The sequence below is a fragment of the Rhinolophus hipposideros genome (assembly GCF_964194185.1).
Source record: "Rhinolophus hipposideros genome assembly, chromosome: 16".
Classification (NCBI taxonomy): Eukaryota; Metazoa; Chordata; class Mammalia; order Chiroptera; family Rhinolophidae; genus Rhinolophus; species Rhinolophus hipposideros.
In genome coordinates, this window is record NC_138062.1 from 58,186,045 (window position 1) to 58,202,458 (window position 16,414).

General features: G+C 54.1%; 2 protein-coding genes across 2 annotated transcripts; both read left to right on the plus strand.

Moving 5' to 3' along the window:
* The first annotated feature begins 3,272 nt into the window (after positions 1-3,272).
* On the plus strand, positions 3,273-5,729 carry LRG1 (leucine rich alpha-2-glycoprotein 1). Its single transcript, XM_081076196.1, has 2 exons — positions 3,273-3,360; positions 4,011-5,729. The coding sequence occupies exons 1-2, from the start codon at positions 3,329-3,331 to the stop codon at positions 5,089-5,091; spliced, it is 1,113 nt and encodes a 370-aa protein (XP_080932322.1). The 5' UTR covers positions 3,273-3,328; the 3' UTR covers positions 5,092-5,729.
* Positions 5,730-5,892: 163 nt separating this feature from the next.
* On the plus strand, positions 5,893-14,629 carry PLIN5 (perilipin 5). The gene is made up of 8 exons (XM_081076175.1): positions 5,893-6,543; positions 7,328-7,409; positions 8,100-8,295; positions 9,210-9,292; positions 9,681-9,861; positions 10,729-10,928; positions 12,218-12,325; positions 12,698-14,629. Exons 2-8 carry the CDS (start codon positions 7,350-7,352, stop codon positions 13,226-13,228), a joined length of 1,359 nt encoding a protein of 452 aa, XP_080932301.1. The 5' UTR covers positions 5,893-6,543; positions 7,328-7,349; the 3' UTR covers positions 13,229-14,629.
* The last annotated feature ends 1,785 nt before the right edge of the window (positions 14,630-16,414 follow it).

Genomic DNA, 16,414 nt, shown 5'->3' on the forward strand with positions numbered 1-16,414 from the left:
CCTCATGGAATTCACAGAAGAGTGGGGAGACTGGCCACATACAAGCAAATTAGAATTTGATTTGAGGTAGTGATATGTGCGATGAAGAAAAACCCAGATGATGTGCTACGTAGGGGTGACTGGGGTGATAGTCAAGGAGGGCCTGCTGGAGGAGGTGACATTTGAGGTGAGACAGTCTGGGTGAGAAGGGACAGCCCGGGGGAGATGTGTAGAGAGCATTTCAGGCAGAGGGAACAGCCCGAGGTGGAAACACTCCTGGAGGAGGAGCACAGCAGCAGCCAGCGTGGCTGGATCAGAGGGTGAGGGGGGAGCAGGTAGAGATGGGGAAGGAGAGGAGGGCAGGGCCCCAGGTAGGCAGAGCCTCACAGATGAGGAGTACACAGTTTTTTTTAAATTGTAAAATACGCATAAATACACATAAATTCAGATGGACCATTTGAACCATTTTTAACTGTTTGGTTTGGTGGCAGGAAGTCCATGCACATTGTTGGACTTCACATCCCCACCCTCCAGAACTTTCTCATCTTCCCAAGCGGAAACTCTGTCCTCATTAAATATTAACTCCCCATCCCTCCACTCTCCCAGCCTTATGAATTTTAAGTGGGGTAGGAAACTACCAGAGGGTTTTAAGCAGGGGACATAATCTGATTTCATTTTAAGAGATCGCTTTAGCATGTCATTGCAGTTCACAACCCGTCTACCAGCCCATGTTGATTAAGCACCTACTTTGTGCTGGGATCTGGGAATGGAGCAGTGAACAAGAGATAATAAAGAACTGAGGGGCCGGCCTGGTGGCTCAGGCTGTTAGAGCTCCGAGCTCCTAACTCCGAAGGCTGCCGGTTCGATTCCCACAGGGGCCAGTGGGCTCTCAGCCACAAGGTTGCCCATTCAACTCCTCAAGTCCCACAAGGGATGGTGGGCTGTGCCCCCTGCAACTAGAAAACGGCAACTAGACCTGGAGCTGAGCTGCGCTCTCCACAACTAAGACTGAAAGGACAACAACTTGACTTGGACAAAAGTCCTGGAAGTACACACTGTTCCCCAATAAAGTCCTGTTAAAAAAAAAATATATATATATATATATATATATATATATATATATATATATATATATATATTTTAAAAAAAAAAGAACTGATAATAAACACAAAACTCTGTGATGGCATCTAACAGCTCCTCCTGAACCTGTGTCTGTTTTTTCACCTTGAGGTGTAACTGACAGGTAACATTGTATAAGTTTCAAGTGCACAATCTGATGACTTGATATGTGTATACATCACAAGATGATCGCCACGTAAGGTTAACACACCTATTGCCTCACACAGTTAGTTACCTTCTTGTATGAGTTGTGGGAACATTTAAAACCTACTCTCTTGGCAACTTTCAAGTATACAATACAGTTGTTAAGTACAGCGTGCTGTATATTAAGTGCCCAGAAGTTATTTATTTCATAACTGCAAGTTTGCCCTCTTAGACCAGTAGCTCCTCATTTCCCCTGCACCTCCCACAGCCATTCTACTCTCGGTTTCTATGAGTTTGTTTGTATGAGTTTGTGTTTTTTTACATTCCACATATAAGTGAGATCGTATGATATTTGTCTTTCTTTGTCTGACTTACTTCATTTAACATAATACCTTCAGAGTTCATCCATGTTGTTGCAAATCACAGGATTTGCTTCTTTTTTCTGGCTGAGTAATAATTCCTCTGTGTGTGTGTGTGTGTGTGTGTGTGTGTGTGTGTGTGTGTGTGAATAATGCTGCAATAAACACAGGGATGCAGATATCTCAAGATAGTAATCTCATTTACTTTGAGTAATCTCATTTACTTTACCCAGAAGTGAAATTATTGGATCACATGACAGCTCTATTTTTAATTTGTGGGGGAACCTCCATACTGTTTTCCATAGTGGCTGCACCAATTTGCAATCCCACTAAGAGTTCATGAGGATTCCCTTTTCTCCACAGCCTCACCAACACTTGTTATTTCGTATCTTATTGATAACAGCCATTCTAACAGGGGTGAGGTGAGATCTCATGGTTTGGATTTGCGTTTCCCTGCTGATGTGTGATGTGGAGTATCTTTTCACGTACCTGTTGGCCATTGGTATGTCTTCTTTGGAAAAATGTCTATTCGGGTCCTTTGCCACTTTTTGTGTGTGTTTTGTGTGTCCGTCTCTGCAGATCTGCCCGTCTGTCCTATGTGTCCTGCTCTGTCTGTGTTCCTGTTAGGTTCTGTCTATGTATTTTCACCTGTTTCTGTGCCAACATCTATGCTTGTGTATTCATGCATGTGTCTGTCTGTCATTTTTTATCTGTGCCTGTCAGTATCAGCCTGCATGTTTGTCTCTGAGCCTGTGTGTCCACTAAGACAAAACTCAGTCATCCTTACAGATCAGTAGGGACAAAACCCTTCAGATATGGGTCTAGGAAGAAGAAGCCATGGCCAGGCATGACAGAAGTCCTGGCTACAGTTGAAGATAACAGCACACCTGAATGTTTAGAACCCAACAAGAATGAAAGCACTAAATAGTCAAACCCATGAGATGCAGCCAAAGCCATTCTCAAAGGGAAATGGGTAGCCTTCGAATGCATTTGTTAGGAAATGAGAATGATCCAAACCAAATCAGCTTCAGATGAAGAAAGAAAGAGTAGATGGGGCTCTGGGAGATTGAGTTCAATTTCACAGATGAGGAAACAGAGGCCAAGAAAAGTTAAGCCATTTGCCCACAGTCACAAAACAAAGCAGTCCTAACACAGCTGAGATTCAGAACCAGGTCATTGTTCAAAGACTGTGGAGACTTCCGGCATCACTTGCTTTTGAAAAAAGTGATCTCAATAAAAATATATCCAACAACAAATCTGTCGTGAATTCAAAACAAGTTCTTTTTGTCCTCTTCACTGCACTTCCTGGTTGCTCAAATGTGTCATAAATAGTACTTCTTGCTCAGAGAGGTGTCTTCATCCCCCAGGACTGGCACCTTGCAACCTTGACCCTTGATTCCTGGGATGGGGGAGGGGACACTCAGCCCCAGTGACTCTTGGGTGCTCACTTCCCAAAAGCAGAATCAGGGGAAGGAAAACTGCACAGAAGTTTTCAGCAAGGGGAAAACAGAAGGCCAAGCCCCTCTGCTGTCCTCCCTCTCTGCCAGGAAACAATTTTGCAATCCTGACCTCTCCCTTTCCCCTGCCTGGCTCAGGTTCAGCTCCTATCCGGAGCAACAGGATGTAGGTGGGGACTTCCCTGTGGTTGGTGCCCCTGCCTCCAGCCCAGGCAGGTATAAGCCACCTCACCAGACCAAGGGAACGTAGGTGGAAAGAGAGAGGCCACCATGTCCTTTTGGAGCCCAGAGCAAAACCAGAGGTAGGTCTCTACCCCACCATTCCTGGGCAGGTTTGGAAAACAGGCAATGAATGAACATCCTGTCTGACCCACTGAAGTCAGGGCCAGATGTAGGCCTACAGATTGAAACGGACCAGCACTCAGACTCTAACTAGGACAGGCTTACTCCAAGCAGAGGCCTGCTGGAGGGACGGGAAGGAACAGAAGCCCCAGCCCTCTAAGGGTTACGGTGCCAACTGTAAACCACCCCAACTCAAGGCCATATAACCTCCGCCAGACTGGCTTAGGGCACTTTTCATGTTCAGAGTCCCCTTTTGGAGCCCTGGGTTCCGTCTGAATGATTGGAGCAAGATGGAGCTAGACACAGAAAACAACCTAACCTGGTTTGATCAGAGCTGGACAGAAAGAGGAGGAGGCCAGAAGGGAAAACAGAGTTCTGTTTTGGATAAGTCAGAGAAAGCTTCATGGAAACGGGACATTGGAGCTGGGGGGTTTGCAGGATGGCTTCACGGGCTCAGCCTTCAAAACATGGAGAGGAAGGTGAGTGCACTAGTCTAGGGGAGCAATGAAGTGTCAGGTCCAGGGTGGTGAAGTGGAGATGGGAAGAAGTGGGCAGCTTCTGCGTATATTTTCACTGTGGCTCATTAAGCACCTTTTGTCATTTCCTGTAGCCCAGGGGGCCTGGACACCCATCTTTCTAGAATCTTGTTCCTGCTGCTACTAATTGTGGCCCCCTCAGCCCAGGGGGTCATCCAAAACCCGGAAGCCTGTCAAGTGTTCCAGTCAGACAATGGCAGCTCTGTCAACTGCTACCCACCCGCCAAACTCCCTTCAACGCTCCCGGCCGACACCACCTACCTTTCTGTAGAGTTCTTGAACCTCACCCAGCTTCCAGCCAATACCCTCCAGGGCATGTCTAACCTCCAGGAACTGCACCTTTCTAGCAACCGGCTGGAGAAGCTCTCGGCGAAGTTTCTGTTGCCTGTGCCTCAGCTAAAAGTGCTCGATCTAACTCGCAACGCTCTGACACATCTGTCCCCGGGCCTCTTCCAGGTCTCAGCTGCCCTCCATACCCTGGTGCTGAAGGAAAACCAGCTGGAAGTCCTGGAGGCCTCCTGGCTGCACGGCCTGAAAGCCTTGGCGCACCTAGACCTATCTGGGAACCGTCTCCAGACGCTGCCCCCTGGGCTGCTGGCCAACTTCTCCGACCTGCACACCCTTGACCTTGGCAATAACCAGTTGGAGACTTTGCCCCCTGATCTTCTGAGGGGTCCTCTGAAGTTGGAACAGCTACACCTGGAGGGCAACAGGTTGAAGGCACTCGAAGAGGGCCTATTGGTACCCCAGCCAAACCTGCACTACCTTTTCCTGCAAGACAACCAGCTGGCCACGGTGGCAGCCGGCGCCTTCCGAGGTCTGAAGCAGCTGGACATGTTGGATCTCTCCAACAATTTATTGACCAGTGTGCCCAAAGGCCTCTGGGCATACCTGGGGCAGCCTGGGGCAGCCCAGAACATGAAGGACGGCTTCGACATCTCTGGTAACCCCTGGACCTGCAATCAGAACCTGGACGACCTCTATCAGTGGCTTGTGGCCAATAAAGACAAGATGTTCTCCCCGAATAACACACGCTGCGCTGAGCCTAAAGCCATGAAGGGACAGACACTCCTGGCTGTGGCCACGTCCCATTTTAAGCCTAAGGTTGGGGTGGAGACAGGGGTGACTGCTCTGAAGAACACTGTACCCCACTAGGCAATGAATTCCCCCTTTTAAGGATAAGGAAGCCTTTCCCTAGTTGCCAGACCCGCTTCGCCCAAGCTTCCCAAAACACAGTGAGGTTCTCCGGCCTCCTTGCCTTTGCTTAAGCTGTACCCTCTTCCAGGAATGCCTTCCTCGTTTCCCAGGTCTCGGTCTTCCAGCTCCCTTAGCTCTCTCACCCACCCTCTGGCCAGGCCCTGGCCACACAGCGGCTGTCTCTCTCTGGTTCTGTCTCCCCCAGTTTGGGGGGCTCTCTGAGTGCTAGGCCTGTTACTGAGTTGCCTGAGTTACTCATCACTCAGTTAGGGGGCAGGCCCAAGGGGTTTAATAAATAGTTGGCAAACGGAATTGAACAAATTGGAATTCTTTGTGTTCCTACATCTCCTAAGTCTACTTCCTAAGACTCTAGGATGAAGGAGGAAGCAAGAGGCGTGACCTGGGACGTGGGGTGCTGGATGTGAAACCCCAATAGGGAGCCAACGGCCTGTGGCTGCCCCTCCCCCACGCCATCCTGAGGCTTGACTGGAAATAAAACCCTGACTATTGCCCAGGGTGTCATTTTACTGGTGGGTTCCTGCCAGAACTTGTGTCCTGGGGAAGGTTTAAATTAAACCAGATTGCTTCAGGTCTCCAAACAATTTGTCATGGTGGCCCGGATAACCCAGGGGGCAGCCACCCAGGGTAAGCGTGGGCCGGCTGGATGGGGTTGAACAAATTGACAGAGGCCTGGAGGGCTGTGTTCTCACAACACAGAACCTTAGGCCACCTGCTGACACAATGCTGGGCGTGGTAGGGGACAGGATCCGATTGGGGGACCCCAGGGTGTCTGAGTCATGCTCAGTTTTTTTCAGGACCCTGGAAGAAGTGTAATGCCCAGGTTGGTGGTCATTACAGGCGTTTTAATGAAAGCCAGGAGTCTGGAGCCTGGCCGAGCTGGGTTTGAATCAAATCCCTCAATCGCTGTGGGACCCAGGCATTCTGAGCCTCAGTTTGCTCTTCTGTAAGACGGGAAATCGAAGGGGATGGGCCGCATGGTTCCTAGTTTAGTGAAGTTGCAGATTAAAAAAATAGAAAGATCTTGAGGACTTGCTCAAGGTCACAGGGCAAGGAGGTGGGGCTGTGATCGCCCTCCACTGCCTCCACCGCTACAGCAGCGAGGGTGACAAGTGGCCAGACTTGGCCAACAAAAGCTCAGCCTTGGGCATCTAGCGTCCACAAGTTGCTATGGCAACCGTTGAGCGCTCGGGGAGCCCCAGGGAAGTGCGAGAGGGGCCTGGAGCCCCGCCCCCGGGGCACGCCCCCGCACCGCCTCTCCCCATTGGTAGGTCCCCGGAGGCTCCGCCTCCCGAGCCGCTATAAGGCAGGCGGGGCCCACAGTAAGCGAAGACCGGAGCCAGAATCTGGGGTCCGTGGCGGCACCTGGAGGCTGAGGTTGCACGCTCCCAGGTGAGTGCCACGCGGACGAAGTTCAGGAGCACCCCATAGGCCCGGGGGCTCCGGATCCGGTGGGCGGGAGAGGGTCCAGCGGCGTGGGGAGGAGAGAGGAGTGACGGGCCAGAGCAGGTGGCTGAGACCCTTGGCCCAGTTGGCTGAAGCTCAGGACCCAGTTGGACAGGGACTACGGCTCTGAAGGCGGGTGGTGGGGAGGGGGAGTGAACTGCAGGCGGGGAGTCTGAGGTCGAACTCCCGGCTCTGAGTTGGCTTAAGCTGAGTGATCTTGAGCCCAGCATGAACCTGCTGTATGCCTCAGTTTCCCTAACTGTCAAAAGGACTGTGGGTTTATTGGGATTCCGCAGTTACCACTTGCATACCTGCAGGGGGCTGCTTGTGCGGTTCTGTCAGGGGCAGGGGCAGCAGGGATCTCCCCTACTTTTTAGAAGAGGAAACAGCCCAGAGAGGGGAAGGCACTTGCCCAAAGTCACACAGCAGGTAACGGCACAATTCAAAACCAGGTCTTTCTCCCGAGCCCATGCTTTGAATCACTACAGTGCCCCCACCTTACCAGAGGCTCTCCAGTGTGCACCTACTGTGTGCAGAGCCCTGTGCATACACTGTCCGTGCCCCTCATGACACTGAGGTAGGTATTATCATTGCCCAATTTTTAGGATGGGGAAACTGAGGCCCCAAGAAGGAACAAGACTTGCCAGAGTCACAGAACCCAGCCAGATAGAACCCAAGGCCTGGGAGGGCTGCCGTGCACGTGCCTGCCTCACTCTATCCTGCCCCCCAGGGTGACCCTGTTCGCAGAAGGCATGTCAGAAGATGAGGCGGCTCAGGCCCCCAGCCCTCGCCTGTGGGAGCAAGACCAGCAGGTGAGGGCCTGTGCCTCCTATGGAGCAGGGCCTGGGGAAGGGGGGGAGACAGTCCCTCCCGGGACAGCTACACGCCAGGTACACCCCCTCCCACCTCTCTGCGGTGAGCCCCTCACTCTGAGGGCCTTTTGGACCACGGAGGGGATTGGCATCTCTGTACTTCCTACCCATTTACCAGAGGGGCACAGTGATGCCCGAGGAGGGGAGCGTCTCTCCAAGCACATCCAGTTTTGCCGGCCTCTGTCCATCCAACTCTCTCCCACCTCTGGGTCTCCACCCGTATCTCTCTGTTTTTGTGTCCATCATCATGGCATTCTTAACAACAATGATAATAGCAGCAATCACAACATCTACTATGCATCAGTCACTTTTCCACTTCACAAATATTGGCTCCCAGAATCCCCATCACAGTCCCGAAACCCATTTTACAGATGGGCAGACCGAGGCACCAGGCAGCTCACTCACTTGCCCAAGCTCACACAGCTTGGAGGTGGCTGAACCAGAACTGAATGCAGGTAGTATTGCCGCAGAGGCTGTGCCCTTAGCTGTCAGATTCTTTCAGAACTTGTCACACTGTGTGTGAGCCTGTGAGCACCTTCATATGGGTTTCCACCGCCTGCACACAGCCAGATGATGCTCAATACACATTCTGGCCCCTGGGGGTCCCTCTGACGCCAGCCCTCCCCACAGAACGTGGTACAGCGCGTGGTGGCCCTGCCCCTGGTCAGGACCACGTGTACCGCCGTCTCCGATGCCTACAGCGCAGCCAAGGATCGGCACCCACTGCTGGGCTCCGCCTGCCGCCTGGCTGAGCACTGCGTGTGCAGCATAACCACCAGCGCTCTGGACCACGCCCAGCCACTGCTCAGCCACCTGCAGCCTCAGTGTGAGTCCCTTGGCCCAAGGGTCCTGTGGTCTCTCCACCGACCCCTCTCGTGTGCCAGCAGCATGGCATTCCCTGGGGTGGGCCCTGACCTGTCCCTCCTCAGTCTTACCTGTCTTGTGTGCCCTTAGCCTGCCCACCTTGCCTCTCCGCACCCCAATCCTCACTTAGTCCTGCTGCCTGGGCCATCTCCCAATGCCTCTCTGCCTGTCCTGCCTCCCTCCACCTGTTGGCTTACTATGTCTGATCGCCTAGCCATCTGCCTTTAGCAGTTTACTTGTCCCTTCTTCTGTCGCTCTTCCATCTGTCTCCATGTTCTCCTCCCTTGTTGGCTGGCCTGTTGTGCCTTGGGTCCCCTTTGCCTGTCCACCCTCCCTGCCCCGTTTGCCCTTCCGTCCCTGCTTCCAGTTATACTGAAGACCCCATCTTCCTAGACCAGCTCAGGAGTCCAACCTGATGGGGGAGGGGAGGCAGAAAGATTCTTGGCCTCACATCTGACTGAGAAAGGGGTCACCTGAGGGTCCCAGCCCAGGGCCTCCCTCCTCCTTCTCAACCAGCTTGTATGACCTTGAGCCTGCTTGCTGGGGCTGAGCCGGGAATGGGTGTAGAGTCACCTTGGTGCTGGCAGAAGCCAATTGCCAGGCAGAGGCAGAGAGGGCAGAGGAGGCAGGGCCCAGCCTAGTGGCCCACCCACACCCTCAGGGTCTCCAGCCCCTCCCCAGGCTCCAACCAGGTTCCCCCTGCCATAGAGGCCTTCCTTGATCTCTCCCTATCTCCGTTGCTCCCCGTCTCTCTTTTTCTCCCTGCCTCTCCCTGTAGCACTCCCTGCCTCTCCCTGCAGCACTCCCTGCCTCTCTGGCTCTCTCTGTGTCCCTGTCTCCCCAGTCGTTCCCCTAATTTTCTCCCTCTCTCTGCAGTGGCCACAGTGAATGACCTGGCCTGCAGAGGCCTGGACAAGTTGGAAGAGAAGTTGCCCTTTCTCCAGCAGCCTTCGGAGATGGTACTGGCACCACCGAACGTGGGGAGCTGCATGGGGGTGGAGGTGGGAGGGAGGAGGGCTGCTGCTTCCCCCCATACCAGGCCTACATGCCAATGCCAATGCCAGCTAGCCTCGGGGACTGAATCAGGCTTTGGTCAACTGAAAAAACACCAGCCACATTAAAATAATCGGCACCCACATTATGGAGCACTTAACATGTGTCAGTAGGTTCTTGTGACCCCTTTAACTATCCTGTGAAGAATTTTAATGTCCCCCAGGTTATAGAGGGATATTGAGGCCTGGCGATGGGAAGGGACCAGAGGTCCTTGACTCCCAGCCCCAGGGAACAGAGGGGCTTCAGAAGGGAGTCGGAGACCAACAGTGCCTGGATTGGGGCCTCTCCCACCAGGTGGTGACCTCAGCCAAGGGGGCCGTGGCCAGCAGTATGACAGGCGTGGTGGGCCTGGCACGGCAAGGCCGGCGCTGGAGCGTGGAGCTGAAGCGTTCTATGAGCCACGCTGTGGACGTTGTGCTGGGCAAGTCAGAGGAGCTGGTGGACCATTTCCTGCCCATGACAGAGGAGGAGCTCGGTGAGGCTGGTGCCCTCCCCTCCCCCACACACTTGAATCCTCCTGTCCAGTGCCCATCCCTGGAGGTTACAGATCAAAGAGGTTTGGGACCTGCTCAATGCCACAAAGCAGATCAGCAGGAAACATGGAATGGGGCCCAGCCCTGACCTCCCACACTGCTTCCATAGCCCCCTCAACTTACATCCTACTAGAAACCAGACCTCCCAGATCCCAAGAGTGTAAGTGACTTACAAACTTGAGGGCCATGGTCTCAAATTGGTGGCCCTCCAAATTGTATTATCTGGCCTGTACAATGCCTTTTAAATGTTTTAATTCATCACATGCATTTAACAATCAGATTTTGCCCCTATAAATCCCAATTTCTGTCTTGCCTTAAAACACTAGACACCTGGGTTGAATAGCACCTGCCCCTTTATACAGTTCCCTTAAACCCTACCTTTTTGCAACATTCTAATCTGTCTGCTGGCCCTGAAGACAATCTGACTTCTCAACCCCTGCTTTATGGAACTAGAACATGTTGGCGTGCTCCCTCCTTGGCAGAAAGGTGGTGCCCGGCACGTGCCATATATTCTTTAAGAGGCAGTTTAGTAGAGTGGTTAAGAATTGTCTAGAGTCAGAGTGCCTGGGTTCGAATCCCAAGTCTGCCTCTTGCGCCTGTGGGACTTCACCTCTCTGCTTCAGTTTTCCCCATCTGTGAAATGGCTAGTACCTAAATCATAGGGTTTAGGAAAGATTGAATGAGTCGATATTGGTAAAGGGAAACTATATATTTGGGAGCCCACGGGCTCGTCCACTCAGAAGGAGGGTGAGTAGACATGGAGGTGACCCGTGACCACACTGACCCCCCTCCCGCGTCCCATCCTCTAGCGACACTGGCGGCCGAGGCTGAGGGCCCGGAGGTGGGCTCCGTGGAGGAGCAGAGGAAACATCAGGGCTACTTTGTGCGCCTGGGCTCTCTGTCAGCGCGGCTCCGTCACCTGGCATATGAGCATTCTCTGGGGAAACTGAGGCAGAAGAAACATCATGCACAGGACACACTGGCCCAGCTGCAGGAGACACTGGAGCTGGTGAGAGCCCTCTGCCTGCCCCCGCCCTATGATGCTGGCCAATAGGCATGGATTATATGCCAGCTGAGTACCTGGTCCCCTGCTAGTCTGAAGGGGGAGGTAGAATTGGTCACAGCTGCTTCCAGCCATGTGTGTTCAGGGCTGGGGAAGAAGGGGGACGTGGGACTGGGGGAACTCAGGGGGTGCCAAGTCTCTGTCTGGGGAGCATGAAAGGGGTTTGGTGAAGGAAGGGAAGTGGGAGCTGGAATTTATAGGCAGTTAAGGCAGATCAGGAGAGGGAGAAGGTACCTCTTTCCTCGCTCTCTTGTCACCAATCCCAATGCTTTCCATCCTTTAGGTTCTAGCCCACACCCAGCTTCTTCTCCCATTATCCATCCTTCCTTGCTTCAAAAGAACATGACAGCTCGTGCTTACTTGGCTTGATAAGTTCAGACGTCCCAACCTGCTTATCTTACATTCCCTCTCTCCATCTCAACTGCAGCAGATCCGTCTTCTCCTCCCTCCCGCATCTGATACATCTGCCATACTTTCTGCTCTGCCCTCAGTTTATCCTGAATCCACCCACATCTCCTCCCTCCGCTTTCTCCACCTGGGGCCAGCCCCCATGATTGCTCACCTGGTCCCCCAGCTCCCATCCTGGACCCCAGTCTGTCCTCCCCGCTGCAGCCACCAGAGGTCGCCTGTGAGCACCTGAGTCCCTTTATCACTGAGCCATAATGTCCTCAAGTGTCATCCATGTTGTAGTGTGTGTCAGAATTTCCTTCCTTTTTACGACTCAGTAGCATTCCATTGTTTGGATGGGTTGCAATGTATTTGTGTGCATATCTAACACCTATCCTGTCCTGGGTACTGGAAGGCACAGTGGCCCCGTCAGGTCCAGTGGAGGGATCAGGGTCATGATGGGGAACACAGCAGGTGCTGTAGAACCCAGAGAAGGGCTCCACCCAGCCAGGAGGGGAAGATGGAAGCCTTCCTGGAGGTGGTGATGTCTACATTGAGACTTGAACTGCAATGAACCAGGCCGGGAGGTGGGGTGGGGACAAGAGTGTACCCGGCAGAAGGAACAGCACCAGCAAAGGCCTGACAGAGCTTCAGGGGAACTACAGGTCGCAGGGTTTGTCGGAGGGCAGAGGAGACAATGGGCATGCTGGATCAGAAGGTGAGAAATATTATATACAGGTGGTGTTCCCTAAATATTTATTGAGGCCAGACCTAGGCCAGAATTGGTCCTGGCTCCCCTGACACCCCAAATCCTCCAGTTCTGACTACCACTGCTCCCATCCCCACAGATTGACCTCGTGCAGTGTGGGGCGACCCCCATCACCCCAGCCCAGCCCGGGAAGGTACATGAGCTGTGGAGTCTGTACCCGCTGGAGAATGGCCGCCGCAGCAGCCAGGTAGGATGACAGGGAGAGGGCGGGAGGTAGAGGGGAGTGATTCTGGATCCACCCAGGGTTGCCAGGGGCCAGGCTGGAGCTGTCTCTAACCAACTGCCGAAGTCAGCTGGTTGAAGTGTCCATGGAGAAACTGAGGCAGGGTGATGCAGTCCTATTGGGTATCCATTGGGGAAACCGAGACAGGGCAAGTCTTACTTTGGGTCCTTTAGGGAACCGGAGGGAGGGCTCCGTCTTGTTTGTGTGTCCATGGGGGAAACTGAGGCAGGGCAACAGTCCCATTGTGTGTCTACGGGAAAATAAGGCAGGGCGGCGAGCCTGGCATGTGTCCATGCGGGACGTTGAGGCGCCGCCCCTCCCCGCCCCTCCCCGCAGGCGGAGATGGAGACGCTCGTGCTGTCCCGCAGCCTGATGCAGGAGCTGCAGAGCTCGGTGGATGCACTGGAGACAAGCGTGCGGGGCCTGCCCTCCAACGCCCAGGAAAAGGTGGCCGAGGTGCGGCGCAGCGTGGACGCCCTGCAGGCCACCTTCGCCAATGCGCGCTGTTTCCGGGATGTGCCGGCAGCGGCGCTGGCCGAAGGCCGGGGCAGCATGGCCCGGGCCCATGCCTGTGTGGACGAGCTGCTGGAGCTGGTGATGCAGGCCATGCCGCTACCCTGGCTCGTGGGGCCCTTCGCGCCCATTCTCTTGGAGCGGTCCGAACCCCCTCCGGACCTGGAGGCCCTGGTGGACGAAGTCGTGGGGGGCCCTGACCCCCGCTGGGCGCACCTGGACTGGCCAGCCCAACAGAGAGCCTGGGAGAGCCACCACCGGAACGGGATGGGCTTCCCGGAGGACATTCCCGAGGAAGAGCCGGAGCCCCCCAGCCGCCCCAAGCACACCCTGATGCCAGAGCTGGACTTCTGACCGCACGGGGCCTCAAGGGCCGCGGCGCACACCCTGAGATCCCTTCTGCCCTCTAGTGGCCATGCAGAAACACTAACAGCCGATGCCTTAACCTTGGCCCAGGCACGGAGTTGGTTGGTTAGGGGCCTCATTCAGAATGTACACCAGCTTCACTGATATCAGACCCTCCCCAATCTTTCCCTTGCACATATGGAGTCACAAACTTAATTCAGGTCCAACTAGTCGGAGCTGGGTTCACCTGGGTTCACCTGTTGCCACACCCCAAGAAGCTGATCAAAACTCTTCAAAGAAACACACTTTTTGCCCAATGGTTTCTATTTGGGGCTTCGAAAAGTGAGCACCCCCTTACCAGCTTGTACACCCTAGACTGAAGGGTCCTCAGAGATGCTGGACTGCACCAGCTGGGCCTGTCAGACCCACTTACTTTGCCGTTTGGGGCTTGCTGTCCAGAATAAAGGTGCTTCATGTTGTCCAAAGGACCATGGCCTCTATTCTGGCTGGGGTGAGTCTCAGTTGCAGGGTGCTGGGGGCCTCAGAGCTATGTGACTGCATGGCACAAGCTGGGGTTCAGGATTTGAAAGGAGTGATGCCCCCTGACCAGCTTGCCATCCTGTCTGTAGTTCCACCATTAGTGCCCAACCTGGGTTAAGCATTGCCCCTTCAGATGTAGCTTTCTGGAGTGGAAGTTCACACATTAGTATAAATGGATTTCTTGGAAACAGCGGGGAGCAGGATCACATAGGAGAAAAAGTCAGATGGGTCAGCCCCTCCTATGCCCACCTCTCCGGACTCACAGGAGCAGATCTTGCTGTGGTTTCTCCACTGGTCGGGATGGAGGAGACAGAGGTAGGGCAAGGGCCAACGGCCATCCCGTGGGGGCCCTCCTGTCCTCTGACCACATTCTTAGCTGCCCCTCAGACTCCCTAGTGGCCAGGCGGGGTGTTAGGAAACCACAGCCTGATGTGGTGAGGTCAGGGTGGCCCCTGGCTTTCCTGGGACTTGGCCCAGGGGCAACTCTGGGAGCCCTGACCACTTCCCTCCAGCCAGATTCAGGAACCTCGCTGGCTTCCTGACGCCCTAGGGTCGAGTCTCAGCCTTGCCTACAAGTGGGTGGGCAAGCGACTTCCCCTCTCCAAACCTGTTTTCTCCTCTGCAAAATAGGTATGAAAGTCATAAGGCAGTTGTGCCAATCCTAGTAAACTCATTCACAGAAGCTATTATTCACTCATAAATTTGTTCATTCAACAAACATTTATAGGGCACCTGCTGTGTGCCATGCAGTTCTCTGCTTTGGGGACATGGCAGTGAGCAAAACAAAAATCCTGTCCTCTACGACGTGACAATACAGTAGGAGACAGACAATACATAAGAAAAATAAATTACTTTTCTTTTCTTAGTGTTAGTAGAATGATGAGAAAAATCAAAGAGAGGGATGATGGGGAGTTTATGTGGGGGGTACGAGGAGGGGTGTATATTTTTAAATAAGCGAGGGAGTCCAGGAGGGCCTCTCTGAAGAGGTGACATAAGCAAAGAGTGAAGAGCATTGTAGGCAGGGGGCACAGCGTGTGCCAAATTCCTGGGGTAAGACTTTGCCTGGCATGTGGAAGAACAGCAAGCAGGTCCATGTGGCTGGAGCAGAGTAAGGGATGGGGAGAGAGGGAGGAGGTGACGGCAGGCAGGGAGCAGATGAGTGCTGGTCATGCAGGGCCCCATGGGCCACAGGAAAGACTTGGGCCTTTACCCTATGGGAGGTGGTGGGTACCCTGGAGGGCTGTGGGCAGAGGGGGGACGAGACCTGACTCACTGTTTCAGATCATTTTTATTTTTGCTTGATTCCCCTCCCCCTCACTGGATTGTGGCAACTCTGCAGGGAAAGGAGAGACACACCCAGGGTCCACCTCCCACTGCCACCTTTAGGAACTATTGGCTGGAGGACAGAGGTTAGGGCCCCCGCTTTCGTTCCACATCTGTTTGGCAAACACAGTGACAGCTCCAAGGAGATGACCTGGGGGTCATCAGGCCCAGAGGCTAGACTCTTCTTTCTTCCAGCTCAGAGCCCAGAGCCACCAGATGGGTCTTTGTCCAACCCCCACCAGCACGCAACTGTGATCCCTGTTTCAGGGGCAGATAAGGGGAAAACAGCCCAGGGAGGCTGTGGCAGTCACGCCTCTCCTCATCTATGCACCTACCCACACAGCCTGCTCTGCACACGGGCTCCGGGTCTTGGCTCAAATTCTGTCTCTGCGGCATCCGGCATGGGATGCCTCCTCCAGGAAGCCACCTTCGGTTGGCCCGAACCGACTGGGCCTGCGTCTCACTCCTAGGGTGCCCCCAGCTATGTTGGTGCTTTGTCTTGGTCTGCATTTTGGCCCTTACTCAAAGAAAGTTCCTTCTGGAGAGTGACATGTCCCCTCCCTGCTCAAGACAGACCCTGCTCCTCTCTGCCTGGACAATGCTAAGCTAACATCTGTGGAACACCTGCTAGGTACTAGGCACTGGGGTAAACAGGTCATACGTGACCTCATTTCATGCTCACAACTACCCTATGAGTTGGCCCATTTAGCCAAACATTTATTAAGTGCTGACTGTGTGCCAGGCACTGTGTATTGCAGGGGACACAGGGAGGGAGGGAATTGTGTGGGTGTCGGGGGAAGAGAGCTATAGGTAGAGGGCACAGTTCATGCAAAGGCCCTGAGGCAGGACAGTGATTGGAGATTTGGAGGAACAGCAAGGAGGTCCACATGGCTGGAATGATTGAGGGGGAGAGAACCAGGGGAGATGAAGGCAGAGGGGAAGCAGAATATCGTGGGCCATGGTGAGAAGTCTGGAGGGGAAATTGAGGCCAAGGCATCCCAGTAGAGCAGAGATTTGAACTGTGACCATCTCGTGGATGGATAGAGGAGGCCAAGAGGGCATATAGGCCATGTCTCTGAGCACAGAACGGCCCACGAATCACTCAGCCTGGTGGGGGCAGGTGCGGTGAGCAGAGGCGGCCTAGCCCTGAGAGCAGGGGAAAGGTGCTGGGCCCAGGGCCCATGCTGGGCCGGGCAGGCAGGCACGTGACCGCCCAGGGCCCTCCCCCGGCCCGCTGGCTGCCTGCCTCTACTGGCCAGGCCCACGACCGCCCCTGACCCTATAAGGCCTGGGAGCTGAAAGCCGAGCCAGCTGCCAGCTGCGGCACCCGTC